The sequence below is a fragment of the Hemicordylus capensis genome, chromosome 6, assembly GCF_027244095.1.
Source record: "Hemicordylus capensis ecotype Gifberg chromosome 6, rHemCap1.1.pri, whole genome shotgun sequence".
In the NCBI taxonomy this organism is placed as follows: Eukaryota; Metazoa; Chordata; class Lepidosauria; order Squamata; family Cordylidae; genus Hemicordylus; species Hemicordylus capensis.
This window is the reverse complement of record NC_069662.1, coordinates 43,207,201-43,230,680: the sequence shown is the minus strand read 5'-3', so window position 1 is coordinate 43,230,680 and position 23,480 is coordinate 43,207,201. Positions and strand designations below refer to the sequence as shown.

General features: G+C 46.2%; 1 protein-coding gene across 23 annotated transcripts in view; it reads left to right on the top strand.

Annotated features, from left to right (window-relative positions):
• SRCIN1 (SRC kinase signaling inhibitor 1) overlaps positions 1-23,480 on the top strand; it is a 402,584-nt gene that overhangs the window by 281,176 nt on the left and 97,928 nt on the right. For all 23 annotated transcript variants that reach the window (XM_053259951.1, XM_053259948.1, XM_053259957.1 and 20 more), the window contains 2 exons: positions 18,555-18,747; positions 22,830-23,028. In XM_053259951.1, coding sequence (XP_053115926.1) covers positions 18,555-18,747; positions 22,830-23,028 — 392 coding nt within the window. The remainder of the gene's footprint in view (positions 1-18,554; positions 18,748-22,829; positions 23,029-23,480) is intronic.

Below are 23,480 nucleotides of genomic sequence, written 5' to 3'. Positions count from 1 at the left end.
AGTAGTGCAACACCAGTCCAGACTTAGCACAAGTAGCAAGCGCAACGGTTTTGCACTAGTGTGGCATCCTTCCGCAAGCACTTTGTTAGTCAGCTGGTGTTTCCTGTGGCTGAGGCGCTAGTACCATTGGAAAAACAGTGCTGGGCCAAAACTCTAATTTATGTTGAACTCTGGCATAAATTAAGCTCTACCCTCCACTGAAGTTCCACCTGATAAAATTGAACAATGTCATTTCTCTGAAAGATTAACCTCTGCTGATTTGAGAAAGTACATCAAGTCAACTGCCTAGACATTCCGATATGCATGTTCACCAAACCCCTTAGCAACCAAGTTGAGAGCATAGCAACGGCAGTTATTCAGCTGAAAAATCCCATACCATTGTCAGGATATAGCGGTATCAGCTTCCCCCTCCCCTTCTTAGTCCAATCAGTTTTTTGTTTCTTTTTTTCTTTTCTCAATGAAGTAAGCTTTCGGCAGAGCGGGAGAAAAACAGATTGCTTGTCTGATGTAGACTGGCAAAGCTTTGTCTCGCTTTCAAAAACAGCTGCTCAGAGATAATCTTGGAGATGGCTTGATGATGGGAGATAAAATACCTAGAGGGAGTGCATGAATTTAAATATCTGGATTTTTAAAAAAAAGATTAGGATGCACGTAGAGTTTCAGTTCACCATTATTTAAAAAGATGCAAAGATATAAAACCTCAGGCTAAAAGATGTGTAGCTACAACCCTCTAAAACTACAAGTAAATATTAAACTGTAGTAATGTTTTTCCCCTGTTAGTAGAGACATCCCCACCAGTATGGAAGGAAGTCCTGTAGTGTCATCAGAGTCTCAGTTGTGCACCGCCATTTCTTTCTGAGGAAATTTGTGGGGTGGGGGTGTATCCAACTACTGCAAAGCCCCCACCCCACCAAGCCCCCTTCTCCCCACCATCCACATGTGGGGGCCAGAACTAGCCCCCTTGGTGCCATCCACTGCCTTACTGCCACTTGCCTCTTCCCGCCTTCTCTTGCCTCCTCCCGCCCCCACTGCCACTTTCCAGCTGGCTCATGTGGCTGGGAGCAGGTGCATGGGCTCTTTCCTGTCTCACTTATGTGAGAGAGGAAAGAGCCCATGCACCCACCCACTGCCATGCAAGCTGACCAGGAAATTGTGGCAGGAGGAGGGGGAGGCAGCAGATGAACGGTCGCAGAAGGCCACAGGTGAGAGGCCCTCAGTGGCCCCCCTTCTTGGGGAGGCCCAGGGCGACCTGTATTCTTTGAACATGTCTGCCTGATTATAGTTACGCCCTGGTCCCCACCATGAAGTAGGCTTAAACAGCTGCTTTAGGTCATAGATTTGGGATACCATTAAGGGCAGCAGAATGGGAGACAGAAAGATCAGGCTCATAGGGTACAATCCACCTCCTTTACAAGCTTTATTGAAGTGAGCAGGAAATACAGAAGAGAGATTGTGCCCCATGTTAATCCCTGAGGGAGGGATGACATTTGGATTCCCCACCTCAAACACCAAATGTGTTGAGCCCCAGCCCTCCACATCTGCAGTCCTCCGCATGTGGGTCATACTGCTTCAATATAGTTATAATATCCCAGAGAGTGAATGTACCTTCCAGTATCTATCTATCATATTGGTAGACTACCCCAAACTTCCGGTTTACAACAAATATAAAACAAATTAAGACAAAAATAAAAACTGTAAAACAATTTAAAACCATAGTCCAGTTTAAAAGCTTGGGTGAAAAAAAAAGTCTTTATAAAGACTTTTTTAAAGTTGTCAGAGATGGGGAGGCTCTTATTTCAGCAGGGAACACATTCCAGAGTCTCAGGACAGCAACAGAGAAAGAGAGGACAGTGGCAACTGCGGATGAACCTCTCCAGATGATCCCCCATCGCAGTGGGTGATGGGGCTCATGGAGAAGAAGACATCCTCTTAAATACCCAGGGCATAAACTGTTTAGGGCTTTATGGATTACTAGCCGACCCCACACAGAGCATCTGTGTGCTTTTTGGGGCCGGCGGTTACCTCCCCCCCTTCTGCCTGAGTCTCTGCTTCCCCACCTCTCCTCGCCACTGCCACTTCTGCCCCCCGCTTTCTTTCCCCCCTCCTGGGCCTTGCCTCCACGGCCCGGCTGGGCCCGCCACCTCTGACCTCCATGGCTGGGCGGCCACCGCGGCAACCAATCCTCCGGGATGTGCCACAGCCAATCAGGCACGTCTGCTGCCCAGCCAATCAGCTGGGCTCTGGGACACACATTCCAAGGCACACCCAGGATAATTAATATAATAGATAATCAGCACCTTATATTTTGCCCGGAAACTTATTGAGAACCAGTGCAGTTCTTTTAGTATAATAAATATGGTTTCTCTTAGTAATATAGTAATACTAACTTAACCCACGCAGAGCATCTGTGTGCTAGAATTTGATTGCTCCCCTTACCCCACCCCCACCACAGTCCCCTCACCTCAGAGGTCTCTCCACCCTCATCTGAGCTGTGCTTCTGTTCCTCCTCCTCCATCCCGTTGCTTACATCCCCCGTATCCCCTCACCCCTCTTGGTTGTTCCTCCGTCCCGTTGCGCCATCCTTCTCACCCCTCTTGGTTGCAGCTGCAGCATTGTCAGTGCTGATTGGCCAAGCATCAGCCCCCTAACCCTAGAGACCTCCCCACCCTCATCCAAGCCCTGCTCCTGCTCCTCCCCACAGGAGCAGTGGCAGTGGTTGACTGGGCCGTTTCTGGCTGCACCACGATAGCCGCTCGTTCCCCTCAGGACACTGACAGGCCCGGGCCCGTTCCTTGCCTGCTTGCCTCCCTCCACCAGTTGCCTCAGTAGCCATGGGCATCAGCAGCGGAAGATGACCAGGCCCTTCCTTGCTCCCGCCACCACGGCTGCTCATTCCCCTCAGGCTGCTGACAGGCCTGAGCTCATCCCTCACCTTTCTTATTTCTCTCTTCCCCTCCCCTCTTTTTCTCTCTTTCTTTCCCCTCCACTCACTCTTCCCCTCTGTCTTTCTCCCCCTCCCTTATTTTTTCTTTCCTTCTCTCTTTCTCTCTCTCCCCCTTCCTGAGTTAACAGATCTTGTTCATTTTGTTTCCTCATCTAATTTGCACTAATTTGCTCCTTCTCCTGAATAGCAATAGCAATAGCACTTACATTTATATACCGCTTTATAGCCGGAGCTCTCTAAGCGGTTTACAATGATTTAGCATATTGCCCCCAACATTCTGGGTACTCATTTTACCGACCTCGGAAGGATGGAAGGCTGAGTCAACCTTGAGCCCCTGGTCAGGATCGAACTTGTAACCTTCTGGTTACAGGGCGGCAGTTTTACCACTGCGCCACCAGGGCAGTTGTTTCCTCCCGCACGACCCCTCTCTTTGCAGACCCCTGCCCACTATCCTTTTATCTATATAGATAGATGGATGGAGATAAGGCTAAGGACATACGTGGCAAGGAGGAGGAGCCTGTGATGGTTAAGGTCATTTGGAATGCAACTGTTACTGGTCGGAAGATGTGCTTGATTTTAGAGAGAGAGAGAGAGTGTGTGTGTGTGTGTGTGTGTGTATGAATATGTATATGTGTATGTACATATGGATAGGCTCCTTCTCCCTATCTGCATATGGAATCCCCACTGCCCAATCACCACGGTGCTTCTGCTTTCATAGTCTCCTCTTCCTATCTGCATATGGAATTCCCACTGCCCAATTACCATGGTACTTCTGCTCTGTTGCCTCTGATTGGTAAAGCACTGTGGCGGGGCTTGCCACATACATCCTTAGCCTTTTAGATAGATAGATAGATAGATAGATAGATAGATAGATAGATAGATAGATAGATGGTCTCTCTGAAATGACCCAACAGAGACCAACCTGGCTGCCACATTCTGTACCAACTACAGTTTCCAGACTATGTACAAAGGCAGCCCCACATAGAGCACATTGCTGTAGTCAAATCTGGAGGTTCCCAGAATATGTATCAGTGTTCGGAGGTGACTTATCTCAAGAAATGCAGCTGGCGTATCAGTCGAAGTTGATAAAAAGCACCTCTGGCCACCGCCTCAACCTGGGACAGCAGGGAGAAGTTTGAATCCAGAAGCACTCCCAGACCGTGTACCTGTTGCTTTTGGGGAAGTGTGACCGCATCCAGTACCAGCAGATCAAAACTGTCTCCCAAGTTCCGACACTGCACAATAAGTACCTCCATCTTATTTGTCTTCAGTCTCAGTTTGTTATCTCTCATCCAGCCCATTGCTGCCTCCAGGCTGGCATTTAGGGAGGTTATGCCTTCTCCTGATGATGCTGACATGGTGCTTTCCAGATGGCATCTTAAAATTGCATTGCTACATATAGGCTTGGTGTGTATTTGTACGATCTGGGTTTTGATACCGTCTTGCATACAGGAACAGCAAATAGATGTTTGCACAGTCACAGCCTGTGTTCGGATCTTATCTTGACGTTTCAGGTTCAAAGCATTATATGTGTGTGAGAAAATAGTAGCTGATTTTCTTCTTTTTGATAACAGTTCACAGGCTTGCTCTGTTTTTTCCAAGGTGTCATGTGGAGGGGCCCCACTGATAGAACGATTTATATCAGTGGATATATCTTAATTTCTGCCTCTTAGCTTTTGAAATCAGGCTTTTTAAAAAAAATGTCCCCACCAGTGTTCTTGCACAAAGCTAGCAGCCTCTTCAATGAGCTTTAAAAAAAAAAAACAACTTCCCTACTGCTCTTGTGCAACGGTACCACCTATAAACTAAATCCAGGGGTGTCCCACTGAATTGCCCTATTTTCTTGCAAAACCACCTAATTTTCTTACAAAAAAATTAAAATAAAATCTCTACTTCTCTCGCCCCACACCCCTAAAGAAGGTGGGGAGGTGCCCTGCAAGCAACCTTTTTTGTTTTGTTTTTTGCAAGAGCCCACTGATCTTGTGCATATTCACTGAGAAATAAATAAATAAATAGGGGAAGGAAAGTTGTCAGGTCATCCTTTGCTACGTGCCCAACAGTGAGTGTGCGAATAGGAATGAGGGGGTGGGGTGGGTGAGGGCCCCGCCCCCTCTGCAACCTCACTGACCCAAAATGGGGCAGGAGGAGGGCATGAAGAGCAAGCCCTATGAACAGTGCCTGCATGGGAAAAACATTGTCAAACTGCATTATGGAAGGGAATATGAAAGGCCCCAACTTTGCTATGAAACATGCAACAATTGGTTTATTCCCTTTATTCACATTTTGAAGCCAGTTAGGGTTAGCCATCAGACTTTACAATACAATACAATACAACACAATACAATACAATACAATACAATACAATACAATACAACAGATATTTATATACTGCTTTTCAACAGAAGTTCCCAAAGTGGTTTACATAGAGGAAGGAAGGAAGGAAGGAATCCAGCAACAGCCACTGGAGAGATGCTGTGCTGGAGATGGATAGGGTCAGTTGCTCTCCCCCTGCTAAATAAAGAGAATCACCACTTTTAAAAAGGCGCCTCTTTGCCCATTTAGCAAGGGACCACTTGCTTGCTAAGGAAGGACCCGCTTCCTTGCTTTACACCACTTCTTCCCGCACTCAAGCTCACAGTCTGGAAAGCACCATGGAGAAATAGATTTGGGTGTCATGCTGATGATTTGGGTGTCATCAGCATACTGACAACACCCTGCACCAAATCTCCTGATGACTTCTCCCAGCAGTTTAATGTAGATGTTAAAAAGCATTTGAGAGAGTATGGAGTCCTGAGGGACACCATATAAAAGTTCATGTTTTGAAGAGCAACAGTCTCCAAGAGACACCATCTGGAATCTGCCTGAGAAGCAGCAATGCAACCACCGCAAAAGCAGTGCCTCCCATCCCCTACTGCCTCAGACTGTCCAGAAGGATACTATGGTCGATATTATCAAAAGCTGCCAAGAGATCTAAAAGGACCAACAGAGTCACTCACACTCGCTCTGTCAATTCCTAATTGGAGATCACCCATCAGGCAGTCTCCACCCCGTATTTCACAAATACTCCTGCTCTCATACCAAGGATCAGTGGCTGAGCACCCCTCCCCAGAACAACACAACACATTGCTGTAGCCTTTTCCTGCCTGCCACCGAGGGGGGCAGGTGGGTTAGAAAACACCCTCTTAAATGCATATCTGGGGAGAGGGACAACTTTAAGCAGGGTATTTTCTGAGCATCCAAAAACAGCTAGAGCCTGGGTTGCATCATAGTGGGCCTGAGCCCTCCTGCATTGCTTTAATGTGTGCAGGGCCTATGTATATAAAGTGTATAAGTTCCTCTCATGTCTCCTCACCCCTTTGGCATGTATCAGGGCCTGTGTATATCAATTAAAGCAAAAGAAAAAAGAAAAACAACCTTCAGTTTACAGGATAATTATGGGTGTGGCAGCTCCAACCAAGCTCTAATAAAGTTAGGAGATTCAGTGACTCATGATGTTCACACCATGGGGTCATGAGACCTGCTGGCCTGTCTGAGATATTGTATACTGTCTTATAAAAACATAACCATGGAAACCCGACTTGACTAGGTCTGCTGTGCTCCAATCCACTATCTGTGTAGTCTGATGGCAGCAGAAAAATCTGTGGATTACTGTGACAGCAATGTTTAAGAAGAATTTGGTAACATGTGCCTTGAATATAAGATGAGTGCTCTTGCCTACACAGGTGGTGGATTGGAGTATGGTGGACCTAGCAAGATTGTATTTCTGTGCCCATGTATATATATAGGTCTCTCTCATGTTATGCATTCCAAAGCGTATGTAAACATATAATTTTGTTATGTATAACTTTACCTGCCTACTTGTCCATTTAATTTTAATGAGACTTCCTCACATAAATTTTATCAGGCTGTCAGCCAGGGTGTCTTTGAAGACATGCTTAGCCCATCAATCTGTTTTCAGTACCAAAACTGAGCCTACAGACCTTACACACACACACACACACACACACACACACACACACACACACACAGATATCCATTCCTGGTTTCCCCACAACTTTTATTCATTTCAGCAACCTAATCTGGGGGTGAGCAACAACAACCCTTTTTGATGTTGCTGTTAAGCAGTTGGGAGTCAGAAACCTTTGTTGATCTACTGCAAATCACTAAGAGATTTACCACTGGATCCCAATCTACCTTCTGCCTGATCCTGCCTCACCAAACTGATAGTTTTGTTCCTTTCAACCACCTATAACTGTTCTCCAAAGGCTGGAGAATTTTATAGTTCCTTCTTGCCAACTTCGAGTAAAAAAAAAAGAAAGGAGCCAATTTTATGGTAAATTATTTATGGAGAGAACATTTTCTGTACCACCCCACAGGACTAATTAAAGCCTCCAATTAATGCCTCATTTAAATGATGATTATGGCTGTTATCATTTCAGTATTGATTTCTTTGCCCCTCTTCTGCTTCTTTTAAAATTTGGTTTCAAAATACAGGTTCCCCACCACCACCTCTGCAACAAATTGCCTACCTCAGGAGCTGTTTGTTCTTTACCAAAGTTTGTCAACATGAAAGAGCCTTTGTTGTGGATGTTTTTTTAAAAGATAAAGTTAATCAATGTGGATGTTGCATTTCCTGGGTGCTGAATGCCCTGCCAACATGAATCTTGAAATGCATTTGAAATGCTTGTGTGGCTGCTCAGAGATTGCAGTTTGGAGTGGCAAGACATCACTAAGCTACATTCATAAGAAACTGCATTATGCAAAGGGCTTAAAAAGGTACTTTGAGATGGACTCCCAGGGATGGGGCCATTGCTCAGTGCCATAGCGGAGCCAGGCCAGTGGTGGCCGTGTCTGGCCGCCGCCCGCTTGCCCCACCCCCTACATCTGACGTCAGATGCGGGGGCGTGGTCTGGCTCCTGAACGGGGCAACAGAGCCCAGTCTGGGAGTTAGATCCAGGCCAGTGCTGCATTTGCAGCACGGCCAAGAGAGGCTCTCCCTGCCTTAAAGGGAGAGCCTGAGGGTGAGCTGCTCGTGGCTGTGCTGCAAATGGAGCACTGGTCATTTAACTCCTGAATGGGGCTGTGCTGCCCCACTCGGGAGCTAAACCAGCCCCGCTGCATCTGACGTCAGCCGCGGGGGTTTCATGTCAGGGCCGTGAGGTGTGGCCCCTGAGGGGTGGCGGCTTGGGTTCTTTGAACCCGATTGCCCAATGGTGGCTACGCCCCTGGCTGAGTGGTAGAGCATCTGCTTTGCATGCAGAAGGTATGTTCAATCCCCAGATTCTCCAGGTAAGGCTGGGAGAGACTCCAGCCTGAAACCTTGAAGAGCCACTGCTAGTTAGTAGTCAATACTGAGCTGACTCAGTATAAGGCAGCTTCCTACTTTCCTATGAAGATGTGTGGGGATGGCCCTGGAAAGAGATTGTTGTCTGGCAGATGTGACTAACAGTATAGTGGCCAGTGGTGCAACTTGGGGCTAAAAGTTGGAAGTGGAGTTAATACTAAGGGCGCCTTCGAACATAGCATGACACCTTGGGTAGATGAACCTGTGGTTAATCTGTTAAGCAAGGAATCATCCCGCAGACTATCATTGAGCTGCAATCTCGCCACCTCTGGCTTCTGGGCAGAGGGACTCCTCCCTCATCCTGGTCCGTGGAGGCTGCATCCCAGCAAGCTCTGTACCACTTGCATCGCCAGACTGCGGGCAAGGCTTTAGGACGTCAGTAGAGTGGCAACCATTGACCATGATCTTCGAGGGAGCAAAGGTTCAAATTCCAGTTTGGGATCAAAAACCAACCCACGATTCCCTGACCAAACCATAGTTTGACACATTTGGAAGACCACAAGCTTGAACCTCTGGCACGTTTGCCTCCAGTTTGGCAGTACGTCCAAAGGTGGCCTAACTCTTCCTCCTGAGGAAGTAGAAAGCAGCAGGCTGCACTGAAGGCTTTTGAGCCATCACTCTGCTCACAAACAGAAGGGCTTTTATCACCCTGATTTTAGTGTTCTCTAAACACAAAGAAGTTCTGAATTCTTAAGAGAGCTGGGCATAATTTGAGCAAGAGCTCGCCAGGACATAGCCCTATGTGTCATCTTTTTCTAATAATTTGCCTTTTATAGATTGCTTTGTGTGTGTCTACCCTCACCACAGCTGTTTTAAAACTGTTTTGTAAATTAGCTGAGGTGTGAGCTGTGAGGAACATGGCATATATGGAATATTTAAACTAAAATAAAATAAATGGCCATAGAACCAACCTGTTCTCAGCACCAGTTTGAGCACCACTCAAGTAGTCCAATGTACTTAGGATTAGGGGCCTCCCAGGTCAAAGGTCATGACGTTTAGACAATCTTGAGCTCCAGCACTTATCTTTTAAGAAATTAAGTTCTACTAGCCAACCCCGCACAGAGCATCTGTGTGGTGCTTTGAGGCTGGCTGTTTCCCCCTCCCTCTTCCTCCTGCCCCGGTCTCTCCTCTCTTCCCCTTCCCTCCGGCTCTCCAGCCCTCCTCCCCTCCCGTTCCTACCCCCACACAGAGCCGCGGCGGGTGGCCAAGAAGGGCCCCACTGCCGCTGTTTTTTCTCCCTCCCGTCTGCCTGCTGCCGCCGCGGCTTTTCTCTCCCACTGCCCGCTGCCACCTTTCTCTCCTCTTGCCCGCTGCCCACCGCCACCTTTCTCTCCCCCCGCTCACTGCCGCCTTTTTCTCCCCCGCCCACTGCCCACCGCCGCCTTTCTCTCTCCCGCCCGCTGCCCACCGCCGCCTTTCTCTCCCCTCACCCACTGCCCGCTGCCACCTTTCTCTCCCCCTGCCCGCTGCCCACTGCCACCTTTCTCTCCCCCACCCTCCATCCGCCGGCCAGCCATCTCCTCCTCAGTCCTCACTTTGGAACTCTCTCAGCGTGTCGCGAGAGTTCCGCCGCCAAATCCTGGGCACGCATGTCCCAAGAGAATTAAATATATAGATGGGCTCCTTCTCTGTCTCCATAACTTCCATTTTGTGTGTGTGTTTGTGGAACCCCCAAAATATAGGATGGGATGGGATTCGAGTTCCTTTTCCTTCTTAAACTGGGGGGAATAACATGCCCCCTTAAAATTGCAACTGGGTAGTTGGTCACTGTGTTTTGAGGTGACTTAGTGAGAATATAGGGTTGTGTGTGAAGGATTTGGTGGCTGACACACTGGTGTATTTGAGGGTAAGCATCCACCAGGGATATATTTTTGGGTGGTGCAGAGTACTTCCAGAGGAAGGAAAGAGAGTTGAAAATCACACACAGAGACATCCGCTGGACAATAGGCACTACAAAGCTCAGGAACCTCTCTGCGGCAAGAACCAATGGTCCCTCTAATTTTTCCCATCTCTGTGCAGAATGAGTTTTGTTCTGGGCCGCAGTATCAAGGCAGCGTGTGTGCACCTGCATTCAGAGTTGAGCATTCCTGATTCAACCTGAGCGTCATCGAAAATGCACTGAGTGGACATCCAGAAATGTGTGAGTGCACGCATGTGCACACACCTTATAGGGAACAATGGCAGGGACTGCATATACTTAATCAGGATGTCAGCACGTGATTCTAATATCAATTGACAACCACATTGAAACAACATTATGAGATAGACCACTGATGATATGGTTCCCAGTTTATATACAGGGAACTGAGTTGAGTTCTTCAACCTCTGATACTTAATACATTTTTATCTATGGACATACATATAAAAAATATAAGATAAGGCATAGTGTCATTTTTACAGTGGCTCCTAGACTATGGAAACCCTAGATCATGGGGGCAAAGTAACCTAGACCATGGTCTTGCTCAGGACTCAGTGAGGTCGTTCTTACAACCGGCACTTCCAGGCAGGGGCGTAGCTAGGGGAGAGGGGGCCCGTGTTCATCCCTCTCTCTGGCGCCCCCCATCCCCAGAGTGATGGAGATAATGAAGGAAAGAGGGAGGGAGGGATCTGGAGGGCCCTCAGGAGCTGGGAGCCCGTGTTCTTTGAACCCTTTCGCTCAATTATAGCTACGCCTCTGCTTCCAGGGTAGGAGGCAATAAGCACACCTCCGCAGGCTTGTGTGGAGCCATGGGATTGCCGCCTACCCTGATGCCCCAGATCAAGGCTACCTGATTTCTATACATTGGTCTTTACCAAATTAAGAGGGGGAAAGCCCCATCCTACCTCACAGCCCCAATGGTGTGCATGATTGGCAGCAGCACCCTGCAGCTGGATGTGATCTGCACCAAGGAGGGCTGTGGCCAGAGTGGCCAGGAAGCCAGGAGCTGCTGCATTGACGCAGGCAGTCTCTCTGCTGCCCACACAATGCATTGTGGGATACTGGAGGACTTCCTTCTCCAGATCTGTGCTCCAGACATAGCCACTGCACTGTTCATGTGGGTGCATGAGTGGTAGTGGCAGGAGTGGGCTTGGATCATCTGGGTGCAGGAAGGTAGGATCCTACCTTCTCCCTAGCGAACCCAACTTTGGTCATGTGCACGACCTTAGTATACTTCATATGTGCCTAGATTCCTGATTAAAAAGCAACTTTAATTTTGAAACTAAGAGTGCATTTCTAGCCCTCATGGTTACACAACACAATGGAGTTAATTTAGCATGTCAGTAAAGGCAGATGATCTGGGCGCGTGCTTTCCAGATTAGTCCCTGCAACAGGGTCACGTCGTATCTCGGAAGTCTGCTTCCACACTTCCTGCGCCGTGACACCGCAGTCCCTACGCAGGCAGCACGGTGCCGTTCACATTTCCAATGCCTTGTTGCGAATTTAATCACTGCGGTTTAGAGCAAGGATGTCGTATATCCGGCGTGAAAAAGTTGCTGTTTATTCGGGTTGTGAGTTGCTGCGAGACTGCTCCCCCTGCTGTTTACAATCTGAATGCAACTTGCCTGAACGGAGGCATTTTGCTGCTGATGAGCAGCTAGTTTTGAAAGCGCCCTGGAGACAGAACTATACATTCTTTATCTGGTATATATGATGGTTGCAATGTTTAGGATGTTTAGGACAATTTAGTTTGTGTCGTGTCAGGGCATTATGCATTTTCCCACCTCCACAACCAGCAGCTAGTGATGTCAAGCTGTTTCCAAGCTACAGTTACATCTCTCAGGTATATCAATTTCATCTTGATATAATAGATATAGTCAATAAGCCAAATCCCGACCAGTTAGTTAGTTAATTTATTACATTTATATCCCACTCTTCTTCCAAGGAGCCCAGAGCAGTGTATATGGTTGTGTTTATTCTCACAACAACCCTGTGAGGTAGATTAGGCTGAGATATGTGGCTGGCCCAGAGTCACCCAGTGAGTTTCTCGGCTGCGTGGGGATTTGAACTCAGGTCTCCCTGGTCCTAGCCCAACACTCTACACCACACTGGTTAGTTCTCAATGTTATAATATGTTTTTTTTAATGGATGATGTTAAAAGTCCAGGACTCTGTAAGGCAGTCGTGACTCCCCACCACCACCACTTGTTTTTTCTCCTGTGTTTTCTATCTCAAATGGGAACAAAGTAAAATAAAAGGAAAAAAGAAACACAGAGAGAGAGAGAGAGAGAGAGAGAGTGAAAGCCCTTGATTACAATCCTACCATTTCCAGGGAGTCAGTATTCCAAAATGCTGTTCCAGTAGCTCTTATTCACTCAGTATTTAAATAATTTACCATTTTTAAAAGCATCTGGGGGCCCAGAGAATGAGCTAACAATCTGTGCTGCTGTTATATGGTTAAAGTGAAGGAGATTTCAGCCTGGTTGGTGCCTGGATGCGAGACTGCATGAGCACCCCAGAAAACTGGCTCTGAGCTTCAAGCAGGATATAAGTATAATAAATAAAATACATGCCAGGGCAATAATAAAGGGAAGCCCAGATGGTCTTAAGGTAGACAGAATCCAATTTTCCCTTTCTGAGTTTAATTAGAGATTGCACCATACTAGTGTGATACAATTACTTGATACAAAGAGCTCTGAAGCAAACTGAAATATGGGTGTAAAGTACCTCTGGATGGGAACCATAGAGCAATCTCTCTGCAGGATCTCTAGCTCTCTTCTTAGGGGGCTTGGAGTATATGAACAAACAATAGGAGCAGGATATATTGGAGCTGTAGCACAATTCCTTTGGAATATATATACACCCATCATCTGCTTAGCTCCTCCACAACATAGACTTGTGTGAAGCTCCACTTTCAATTAATTTCAAGGTTGTCTTGGTCCAAGAGCCTATTCTAAAGTTGAGTACAGCAAGAGGGAAAGGAGTCCAAATTCAGCACCACCTCTTCCCCCTCCCCATCCCAATTTCTCTCTGTGTAATATAATGCAGAATAAGTGAATTTCTAATGCCCTTCCCCTTCTACTAATCAAGAGAGGGGGTAAAGAGCTATGCAGCTCAGCCTGCAACTGCTGAAATCTCGCCTTCAAATATTGCACCAAGTATTGTATGTACTTTCAGAGCTGTCTGTGTAGCCATTAGGGCTAGAAACTTCCTCTTTACGAGAGAGAGAGAGAGAGAGAGAGAGAGAGAGAGAGAGAGAGAGAGAGAGAGAGATTCTCAGGGAGCTGTATTCTGTGCTCAATACCAGTTCACTCGGACAGTGTAATAATGGAATTTTGAAAGACAATCCTGTTTAATTATAGTGTTCAACTTTTTATAGTAGACGAAGGAAGGGCACACCGAAATGGTGGTTCAGAATCTAGGAAGTATGTTTGTGCCAAGTTGGTGGTTAAATTTATACGTATTTGGAGTGGCTCAGCTTCTGCATCCTTTTATACCTGCTGCATATTGATACCATCACGTAATGTAAAATCTACACAGATTTCTGCAGTAATGGTGGCAAGCAGGAAGCTAGATTCTCGGGGGTCTACCCTGCAGATTTAATGTGGAATTGGCCTTCCGGTGCAACATCTCCCATGTGGTTTCATTTCATCCTTCCATGGTGGGGGAATCATTCTGCCAGAATCTGCCCATGTAGGGAGCCAGTTTAATACAGTCAGCAGAATCTAGTGGTGAAGTTTTTGGGGGGACTATGAATATTCAGGTTGCAGGTAGAGACCAATTGTTTGAATGCTTCCTTTGGTGAAGAGGAGGACGAACAACCTCCTTGCACTTAAAATCCAAGGCTGCCATCACATGTGAGCTGGCCAGGTCAGGCATGGACATGAGGGCCCATGCCTGCCTATCCATTCACCCAGCTCCTTGTCTTTCAGGGGAGGAGTGACTGCCAAGGCTTCTGAAGTCCGTGGTCATGGTTGCTGTTCCCCCTTCCACCCTTAGAGGGCAAGAACAGCTGCCACCTCCTGCTGCCAAATCCTTCGGTGGCAGCTACTCCCCTTCCAGTAGGAGGCAGAGGAGCTGCTTGCCATTTATCATCGCCACCCGGAAAGCTGGGAATGGTGCCGGCCGAGCGCATGAGTGGATGGGACCCAGTGCATGGAATCTGAGGCCAGCCTAATAAAAACTAGCATGTCTGAGACAAAGACTCCCCCTTCACTGTGTTACATGCAACCCCCACTGGAGAGATCTGGTCCAGGAAAAGCTTTACGTCTTGAGTCTGCTGACTTCATAAACTAGCCCCGAGAGTAGACAAAGAAGGTCAGATGTTTTACTGAACCTCTGAGTCCATTTCAAAATATTGCATGTAGCAATACCTCATGACCATCAGTGCAAATGACGCCTCCGTAGTGCGAGGATATATGGCCGCTCGTGTGAAATGGGACTCTTGGCATATTACCATTTTTACTGCCGGGAGTGCATGCCCATTACTTTTGCCTGCCTCTTGCAGCCATAAACCTTGCCTCCGCTTCCCTTCCAGAATCACGATGGGCCCCTTTATGTCTCCCAGGAGCTGTTTCTCAGGCATAATGGATGGGCAACCTCATGTAATTTCAAAGGTTATTCCAATGCTCTTGCTTGTTTGTCTGCTCCTTTTGCCTGTCCTGTTGTTATCCGTGGCATGGGAGGGAACCAGTACCAGGGCCATGGAGTCTTCTGCAGACACTTGCTCTGATCCAGAGAATGCAAAGCCCCCTCTATGTGCACAGGAGCCTGGTGTTTGGACTGCTGATTTCCCAGCCATGCCAGACAGAATTTTTTAAAAAAGAGGCTCCCAGCACTGTGAATACCCTTTGAGAACACTTTTATAGACACGGGCTGAATACTCCATCACTGCCACTCCTCCTTCCACTCCCCCTTCAGGGAAATGAAGTGCCCCACAGCCTCTTGCTTGAGAAGTTGGCCATGTGACAGTCCCCATCCAGCAGCGGCCAGGAGGTGAGAAAGGTAGTGAGGGATAGGAGACCAAGCTGCTACCTGCACTCCCTCTTCTCCTTATATAGATGACAAATATTTATATAATGCTTTTAAACCAAAGTTCCCAAAGCGGTTTACACAGATATAAATAAAATAAAATAAAATGGCATTCATAAATTGGCATTTCCCCTTGCATTCAGGGAAAGCAACAGAGGGACATAGGAAGCTGCCTTCTACCATGTCAGACCATTGGTCCGTCTAGTTCAGAATCTCAGCCCTACTTTGGAGATGCCAGGGAGGGAACTTGGAACCTTCTGCAGGCAAGCATGTAGATGCTCTTCCCAGAGCAGCTCCACCCTGGAGGGTGTTAGTCTCCCATTCAAGTGCAAACCAGGGTAGACCCTGCTTAGCAAAGGGGACAATTCATGCTTGCTACCACAAGGCCAGCTCTCCTCCCATAGACCAGCCCTCCTCCCTCATCCCTCTCGCTCCCTCTCTCACCCTCCTGCTGCTGGGAAGGAAAGCACCCTGCAGCCTAGCATGGTAGCTTTGAGGAGGATAATTTCCTTCTGTCTCAGGCAAGCAGTTGTGAGCAGTGTTCCCTCTAACAGGAATTCCCAGATGTTGTTGACTATAACTCCCAGAATCCCCAGCCAAAGGCCATTGCAGCCGGGAATGCTGGGAATTGTAGTGAACAAATCCCAGCATTCACTGATAGAGGGAACAGTGGGTATTCCTGATAGAGGGAACAGTGGTTGGGGGTCAAGAGCCTTGTTCCCCAACAGGAGACGTTTGAGGAAAAGAGAGCAGCAACAAAGCAGCCAGACAGGCTCTGTATCATTGCAGCCTTAAATTCACTGCTACACTACAGATAGACATAAAAAAGAGTCTCACAGCACTGCAGAAAGGAGCCTCTTTTTTATGTGTGTCTGTGTTTGCCATGAGAAGGTACTCAATCCTTTGGTGAAATTCCTTGAAATTTCAATGAGTTGTCCCCCCCTCCCCCAGCTAACTATTCTACTACAAAGGACGTGCTAGGCTGCTTGCTTACAAGTGGATCTGCACATAGGCGCCCCACCCCCATCAGCCTGCTGTTTTAGGGGGCATGCTGATGCTGGCTGAAGGGTACAAGAATCTGGTGAAGTGGGATGGGAATCCTCAATCCCTGTTTGCCTTAGAAGTGAAACCGGCCAGAATGCAGGCTTGCTGCTTGTGAAGAAACGGCCTCTTGTTAAGTGATGGGCTAGGGTTCTCTTAGATCAGTGGTTCTCAACGTGTGGGTCGACAGATGTTGCTGAACTACAACTCCCATAATTCCCAACCAAAGGCCAATGGGGCTAGGGATGCTGGGATTTGTAGTTCAGCAACATCTGGGGACCCACACATTGAGAACCACTGTCTTAGATCAATAGATCTACTCTATGTAAATCCTCCAGCCTGTCTGCTCACACATGGCAGGCTGCAGCACTGATTTGCAAATAATTCCAGTGCTTCTCTTTGTGTGTGTGGACTACAAATCTTAAAATCGTAACTCCTTATTTTTGTAAACGGACTTGAGCCAGTTGGAAAAGTGGTGTAGAAAAGAAATAACAGGAGGTTACAGGAATGGGAAGGACAAAGAGTTAAGAGTCCTGGTGTGGATCCAAGCCAACTGTAAAGAGGTTGCCAAAAGACACATGTGTACCTGTGCATTTGTTTGTATTTCTGTGTTCATCACCTAATATCTCCACAGGGGGATAAATGAAATGATAGGTTAATGGAGGTGAACTCCAACCATGAGGCAGGTACTTATTCTAGGAGTTGTTGACACCATCTGCCCAGGTTGACACCATCTCCCCAGAAGCCCCTACTGGACACGAACATTTTGTGCTACCAGGGAGTTATTCACACACATCTTCATGCTGCAGGGTAAATGCTGAGCAAAGCCACTTCGAATCACACGCAAGGCATTGAGGGAAGCAGCCCCTCCCCTCTACTCTTGGGTTTTGTTTTGATGCAAGTTAACATGTTTTCCTCCATGTTTTCCTTCTAGCCAATGGTGGGGGGAGAGTACTAAAGAGCTACATCTGCATTTCTAAAGAGAGTATCCTCCTTATCATGCTAATGATTCTAAGTCAGTGGGCATTTTCAGACAAAGTAGCTTAAAACCAGTATTTTAAAAACCCGGAAATACCTTGAGATAAGCTAGAATTTGCAAGACAAAGCCCGATTTGTGTGTGGAGTGGGTCCAAGGATCTCGAAAGGACCTCGGGGTAAGTTTGGCTGGTTTGTGAACACACACTCTCTCTTCTGTAGGAGATTTGGGGTAGAAGCCCTGTCTGTCAACCTCTTGGGCCTGGTGGTTGGTAACACACTTCCAGTCATGGGGGGCTATTCCTCTGTAGTCACTGCAGGCCTGACAGCAACAAGAGGGCTGGGAAGAGGATTTTTCCCATGAGTGTTCCTGCAGCATCTCCAAGAGGCTCCTCCACTGAATGCTTAGAGGTCCAGGTTGATACCATCTTACTGATGAGACAGACAAGAAGGGCGCAGATGAAACTGCAGAGGGAAATTTAGAATTAATAAATCAGAATGTCTTAATGGTTGCCCGGTTTTGCTATATGTTAGCTGTTTGAGGACTTATTGTGGTATATAAATATTCTCAACAAATAATTCCAACTCAGGTTGTCGATCAATTCAAGGCTCTTTACTTGATTAATCATCTGCCTTTTAATTGTCCAGTCATCTAAGTGATTACATGTATATAAATGTGCATTGGGCCAACATCATAATACAGGGTACTTTTTTTGAAATACTGAAGGAAGCATACATCTTAACAATTTAATAAACAACCCCCACTTCAATGTTAAAAGAGGAAAAGGCACTCTTTAATATTTTATTTTTCATTCCTCTTCAGTAACACTCCAGAACTAATAGTCTTAAAAATGAAAAAAGCATGCTGTTAACATGAAGCCCTGTTGACCGAAATTCATCGGCACCAATTAAAATCAGCCCCTGAGCATTAATTAAGTAAAGCCTTAGTTGATTAATCTACCAATTAAACTGTTTAAAGCGTGCAGCTGTACTTCCAATCTTTATATTAACTGTCAGAGATTAGGATAGATGTCTTTTTGGGAGTTGGTATGTGTTTTTATTGGGGATAGTGTGTGTGTGTTTCCCACAAAAATAAAATGTTTTTTGGGTGGTTCCTGCTGCTAGACTTCATGAACCATGAAGTCTTCTCATGATCGAGGAGGAGGAGGAGGAGGAGGAGGAGATCTTTAAAAACGGTAACATGAAAGAGCTAACTCATTTAAAAATCTGTGTTCCAGCCAACAGATTCACAGAAAATCTACAGTCCTGTCTGTGATCACGTGCTTCTCTTCTGTCTTTCAGACCCGAAGTTCTCGGCACTCGCAGGGTTCCCAGCCCGGCCTTGCCGATCAAGCCAAACTCTCTTTTGCTTCAGCTGAATCTCTGGAAACCATGTCTGAAGCTGAGCTGCCCATCGGGTTCAACAGGATGAACCGCTTCCGGCAAAGCTTGCCTTTGTCCCGTTCCACAAGTCAAACAAAGCTTCGGTCACCAGGTAACTTCCCCCTCCCTGTAGCTTTGGGAGCTGCTTCTCAAGCATCCTTGATTGTAAAAGACATCCTTTATTTTAGGCAGGCCTAGCTTGTTGAAAGCTGAGCCTTTGACCTTCAGTACTCTTGCAAAGTCACTGTGGTGATGCTCAGGGATTGCATAGTTGAAGCTGTCCTGCTATGATCACTTCTCATGGTGCTTCTGCTCTCTGGTAAATGCCCTTCTTTGCTCAGTAGGAGGGGTGAAACAAAATGTTACTTTAAACATGTGATTGGAGCTAGCATGCTTGGTTTTTATTCAGTAAATAGCACTCAGATTGCCCCTCACAGTACACACCCATAGTTTAGAACTGCAGTACGGAGGGAGGATTTCCCCCCTCTGACCTCCTATGGTCCAAATCTGGATCATGTGGATTGTGTGGATCAGGCTACTAGTTGGAGGGCTATAGGCCACCTCCAGCCTCAAAGGCAGGATGCCTCTGAGTACCAGTTGCAGGGAAGTAACAGCAGGAAAGAGGGCATGCCCTCAACTCCTGCCTGTGAGTTTCCCAGAGACATCTGGTGCGCCACTGTGTGAAACAGGATGCTGGACTAGATGGGTCTTGGGCCTGATCCAACAGGGCTGTTCTTATGTTCTTATGCCCCACTCAATTGCTATTTGATCTGGGGGAAATGCTCCAATCAACACGAATCCCTCCGTCTTCACACCATGGTCTGAATCCATGGATTTCCCTGATCTGGCCGTTATTTTCAGAACAAAACATCAACACGCTGGCCCTAATCAGGTCCTTAACGTAACATCAACTTTCAGCCATAGTCTGAAGACCTTGAGTCTGAGCCTCAGAGAACTAAATGCCCCTTTTAGGAGAGGAGCCCATAGCTCAGTGGTAGAGCATGTGCTTTACTTGAAGAAAGCTCCCAAGTTCGGTCCTTGACAAGCAAAAGTATCTCAGGTAGCAGGTCTAGAAAAGCCCCCTACCTGAGACTTTGGAGAACTTGTGCCAGTCAGAGTATGTGAAATATCACAGAAGAGCGCTGTTGGAAGAGGCCAAGATCCATCTAGCCCACCATCCTGTTTCCCATAGTAGCCAACCTCATTATCCCATAGTACCCAACCTAATCATTAAACGTTACTCAAGGTGGCTGACAAAGAACATTTTAAGAAATAACACATGCAGAAACACAATACAGCTGTGAAACCTGTTAACATTCTTTTTTTAGCACATAAAAGCAGGAAATCCAGATTTCAAATTCACTTCCCTGACTAATCTCATATGCTTGATGAAATACAAATGACTTTAATTACTTCCTAAGCCCAGTGAGAGATGGACAGAGGTGGAATTCCTTAGGGAGACAATCTCAGAGTCTTGGCACCAACCCGGACCAAGCCTTGGTACAGGTAGCCATAGAATGCATCTCCTGGGTGTTTTTCACACAGCAGGCTTGACCTTGAGTTTACTACGAGACTTTACTGCGAGTTTGAAATTGGCCCAAAAAACCGATGCAAAAAGTGGGGTTTTTTTACCCTGGATATAAATCGGGCTGCCCTTTAACGTGCAATGAAAAATCTGAATCGTGTGTGAAGTGCTCCCTGATAACTTGTAGGGAAGTTTTTCACACCCGGCTTTTAGTTCAGATCTCCTCCAGTCACAGAGGCGTATCTAGGGAAAATAGCGCCTAGGGCAAGCACTGAAATTGCGCCCCTGTCCAGACATCTGACACCCATCTTTCAGATCACTTTACCATAATATCAGCTGAAGAATACAATTCAAGTTCGTTAATCTTTTAATATCTCAAAAACTATTTAGCAGTGGACGTAGACAGGCCAAAAAATGCTGGAAAACTACAAATTTCAGTATGCTGGGGCTCATGAAATACCCAGATGTGGAGGTGTACTTGGAAAACTAAACAGAAGTGCCTGTCTAATTCTCTACTATGCATTGTAGCATTACATAAGTTTTAAAAATAAATGGAGAATTTGACTTTCCCCAGATATTCTGAAAATAATTTAAGGATATTCAGAGTAAATTGTGCCATTGCTTGGAATATATTCTAGTATTTCAGAAAGACAGTTAAAATGAGAGAAAGAGAACAAGAAACTCTCAGTGGCCTTAATACTAAGGATTTCACACTGATTCAAAGAAACTCACCATTAATAGTCATATTATTAGGACATCACATTTAACTCACTTATCACAAGAAGCAAAGTAAGAGCAAATGAATACAATCCTAGCTCATAAGCTTCAGCTCAGTATTCACAAGCCCTGATTCTCTGTACATAATGCCAAACTGAATATGTGTACAGTGACTTATAGTATAATAATTTTTTTAAAAAAATAACCTGTAGCCCCTTTGTGGGGATTCCTAAAGGCCGGGGGGGGGGGTGTTGGCAAAGGTTCCCCCTCCCCGCACCGGCCTCTTAATTCACCACAACAGCCCATCCTGGGCTGATTTTTGGGCCTGTTTTCACCTGCAAAGATCAGTGTGGTGGCCATTTTGGAGGCCACCACACATGCTCAAATGGCCTCTGCAAGGCCTGGCAAGGCCTAGGCCCTCACAGGGACCATTTGACCATGTGCAGTGGACATATACATACATACATACATATATATATATATATATATATATATATATATATATATATATATATATATTAAATGGCCACTGAAAACAAAATGGCCACCGCGCATGCTCAAATGGCCTCTGTGAGGCCTGGCATGGCCTAGGGCCTTGCAAAGGCCCTTTGAGCATGCGCAGCATCCATTTTGTTTTCAGCGGCCATTTAAAAATTTTTTATTTTATTTTAAAAATGGCACCCCCCTTTCAGGTGGCGCCCGGGGCACGTGCCCTGCCTGCTCTACCTTAGATACGCCCCTGCCTCCGGAATGGAGTTGTGTGTTCACATATCAGTCAAATTTACCCTGAAGTCGCTGTGAGCTATTGTGGAGCACTTCACACATTATTCAGGGTTTTCATTGTACGTTGGTTTTCATTATAGCGTGACCTATATCCAGGACAAAAAAATCCACTTCTTGCATCAGTTTGGGGAGTAATTTTGAGCTTGCAATAAAGACTCGCAGTAAACCTGTGGTAAGACCTGCTATCTGGGAAAGCTCAGGGACTTTGGGGTAAATCTGGCTGATATGTGAATGCACACCCTCCATTTTGGAGGAGATATGAGCTAAAAGTCCTGTGTGAAAAACGCCCTGGAGAAATGGACCATTCAGCAGGGTTCCCGAGAAGATCTTAGCAGAGTTGGAAGTTCATATTTTGAGGTTTTGCCTGTCGTCATGATTCTTTTTTGTAACACTCCTATGCCTGAAGAAGAGTCCTATGTAACTCAAAAGCTCATGGTTCCTCTTCTGCCCATTTGAACCTGCCAGGGCCCTTCGCTCATCATCTCAGGCCCTGCTCATGGCCCTGCCACTGACAGAGATCTGGTTGGCGAGAACTAGAGACAGGGCCTTTTTTATTGTGGCTCCTTGGCTCTGGAACACCCTTCCTATAGAGCTTCACCATGCTCCCTCGCTCAGAGTTTTTTTTTTAAAAAAAACCCAACTAAAAACACATCTTTTAAAAGAGGCTTTTAAATCTTTCAACTGTTTCTTCTATTTGGTAGGTTCTTTAGTATTTGCAATTCTTAGTTTTTAGTTTTTTTAAAATAACTTTTAATTGGGAATTTTAAAACCTGCAATTCTGTTTGTGGGTTTAGCTTGGATTTTTAACATGTTTAGCTTAATTTGGTTAATTTTATTAGTCTGATTTTACATTGTAACTATTTTATAAATGTTGTGAGCCATCCTGAGCAGTAGTGTACTGGAGGGGTGGGATATAAATATTTTAAATAAAATTAAAAAATAAAAATACTGCAGAGGGCACAAATTATGACCCTTCTGCTGTTGTTGGACTACAACCCCCATCATCCTCAGTCACTATGGCCAGTAGCCAGAGATGATGGGAGTTGCTGGCCAACTTCTGAAGGAGGGCCACATTTTGAGACTCCTGATCTACTATAAGCATTAGTTGATTCAGTCGATGTTCTGCATCATTTGATCTGTTTCTTCTCTCTCTCCTTCCATTTCCTTAGGGATCCTTTTTCTGCAGTTTGGGGATGAAACAAGGCGGGTTCACATCACCCACGAAATTAGCAGCATGGATACTCTGCATGCCCTCATCGTTCACATGTTTCCTCAGAAGCTGACGATGGGCATGCTCAAGTCCCCCAACACTGCCATCCTGATCAAGGATGAATCTCGTAATGTCTTCTATGAACTGGAGGATGTCAGGTGAGCAGAGAGCTTGGTGGGTTAGATCCTTGGTGGAAGCAGGGGAGCAGCTACCGAGTAGAGGACAGTGTGACCAGAGTGCTGCACCACATTATAATTTTCTTGCACTTCAGTCAAAATCCTCTAGTTGGAACCTGTTGCCATTACATTTAGTCCTGGTCTTCTTTCCTTTCTGCTCAAACTGTTCAGAACATAAGAGCTGTGCTCTGCTGAATCCGTTCAAAAGTGCACCGGCAATCCAGCCTTCTGTTTCCAGCAGTGGCTAATCAGCAGTTTATAAGAAGCTTACATACAGGACTTGAAAGCAACCGTGCTTCCAACTGTTCATCCCCTTCATTGGTAATTCTGAGGTTTACTGCCTCTATACCTGGAGGCTCTGTTTAGCTGTTTTGGCTGTCGATCAATGTATATGAACAGCCTAATCCTCTTTTAAAGCCATATAAGCCAATGGC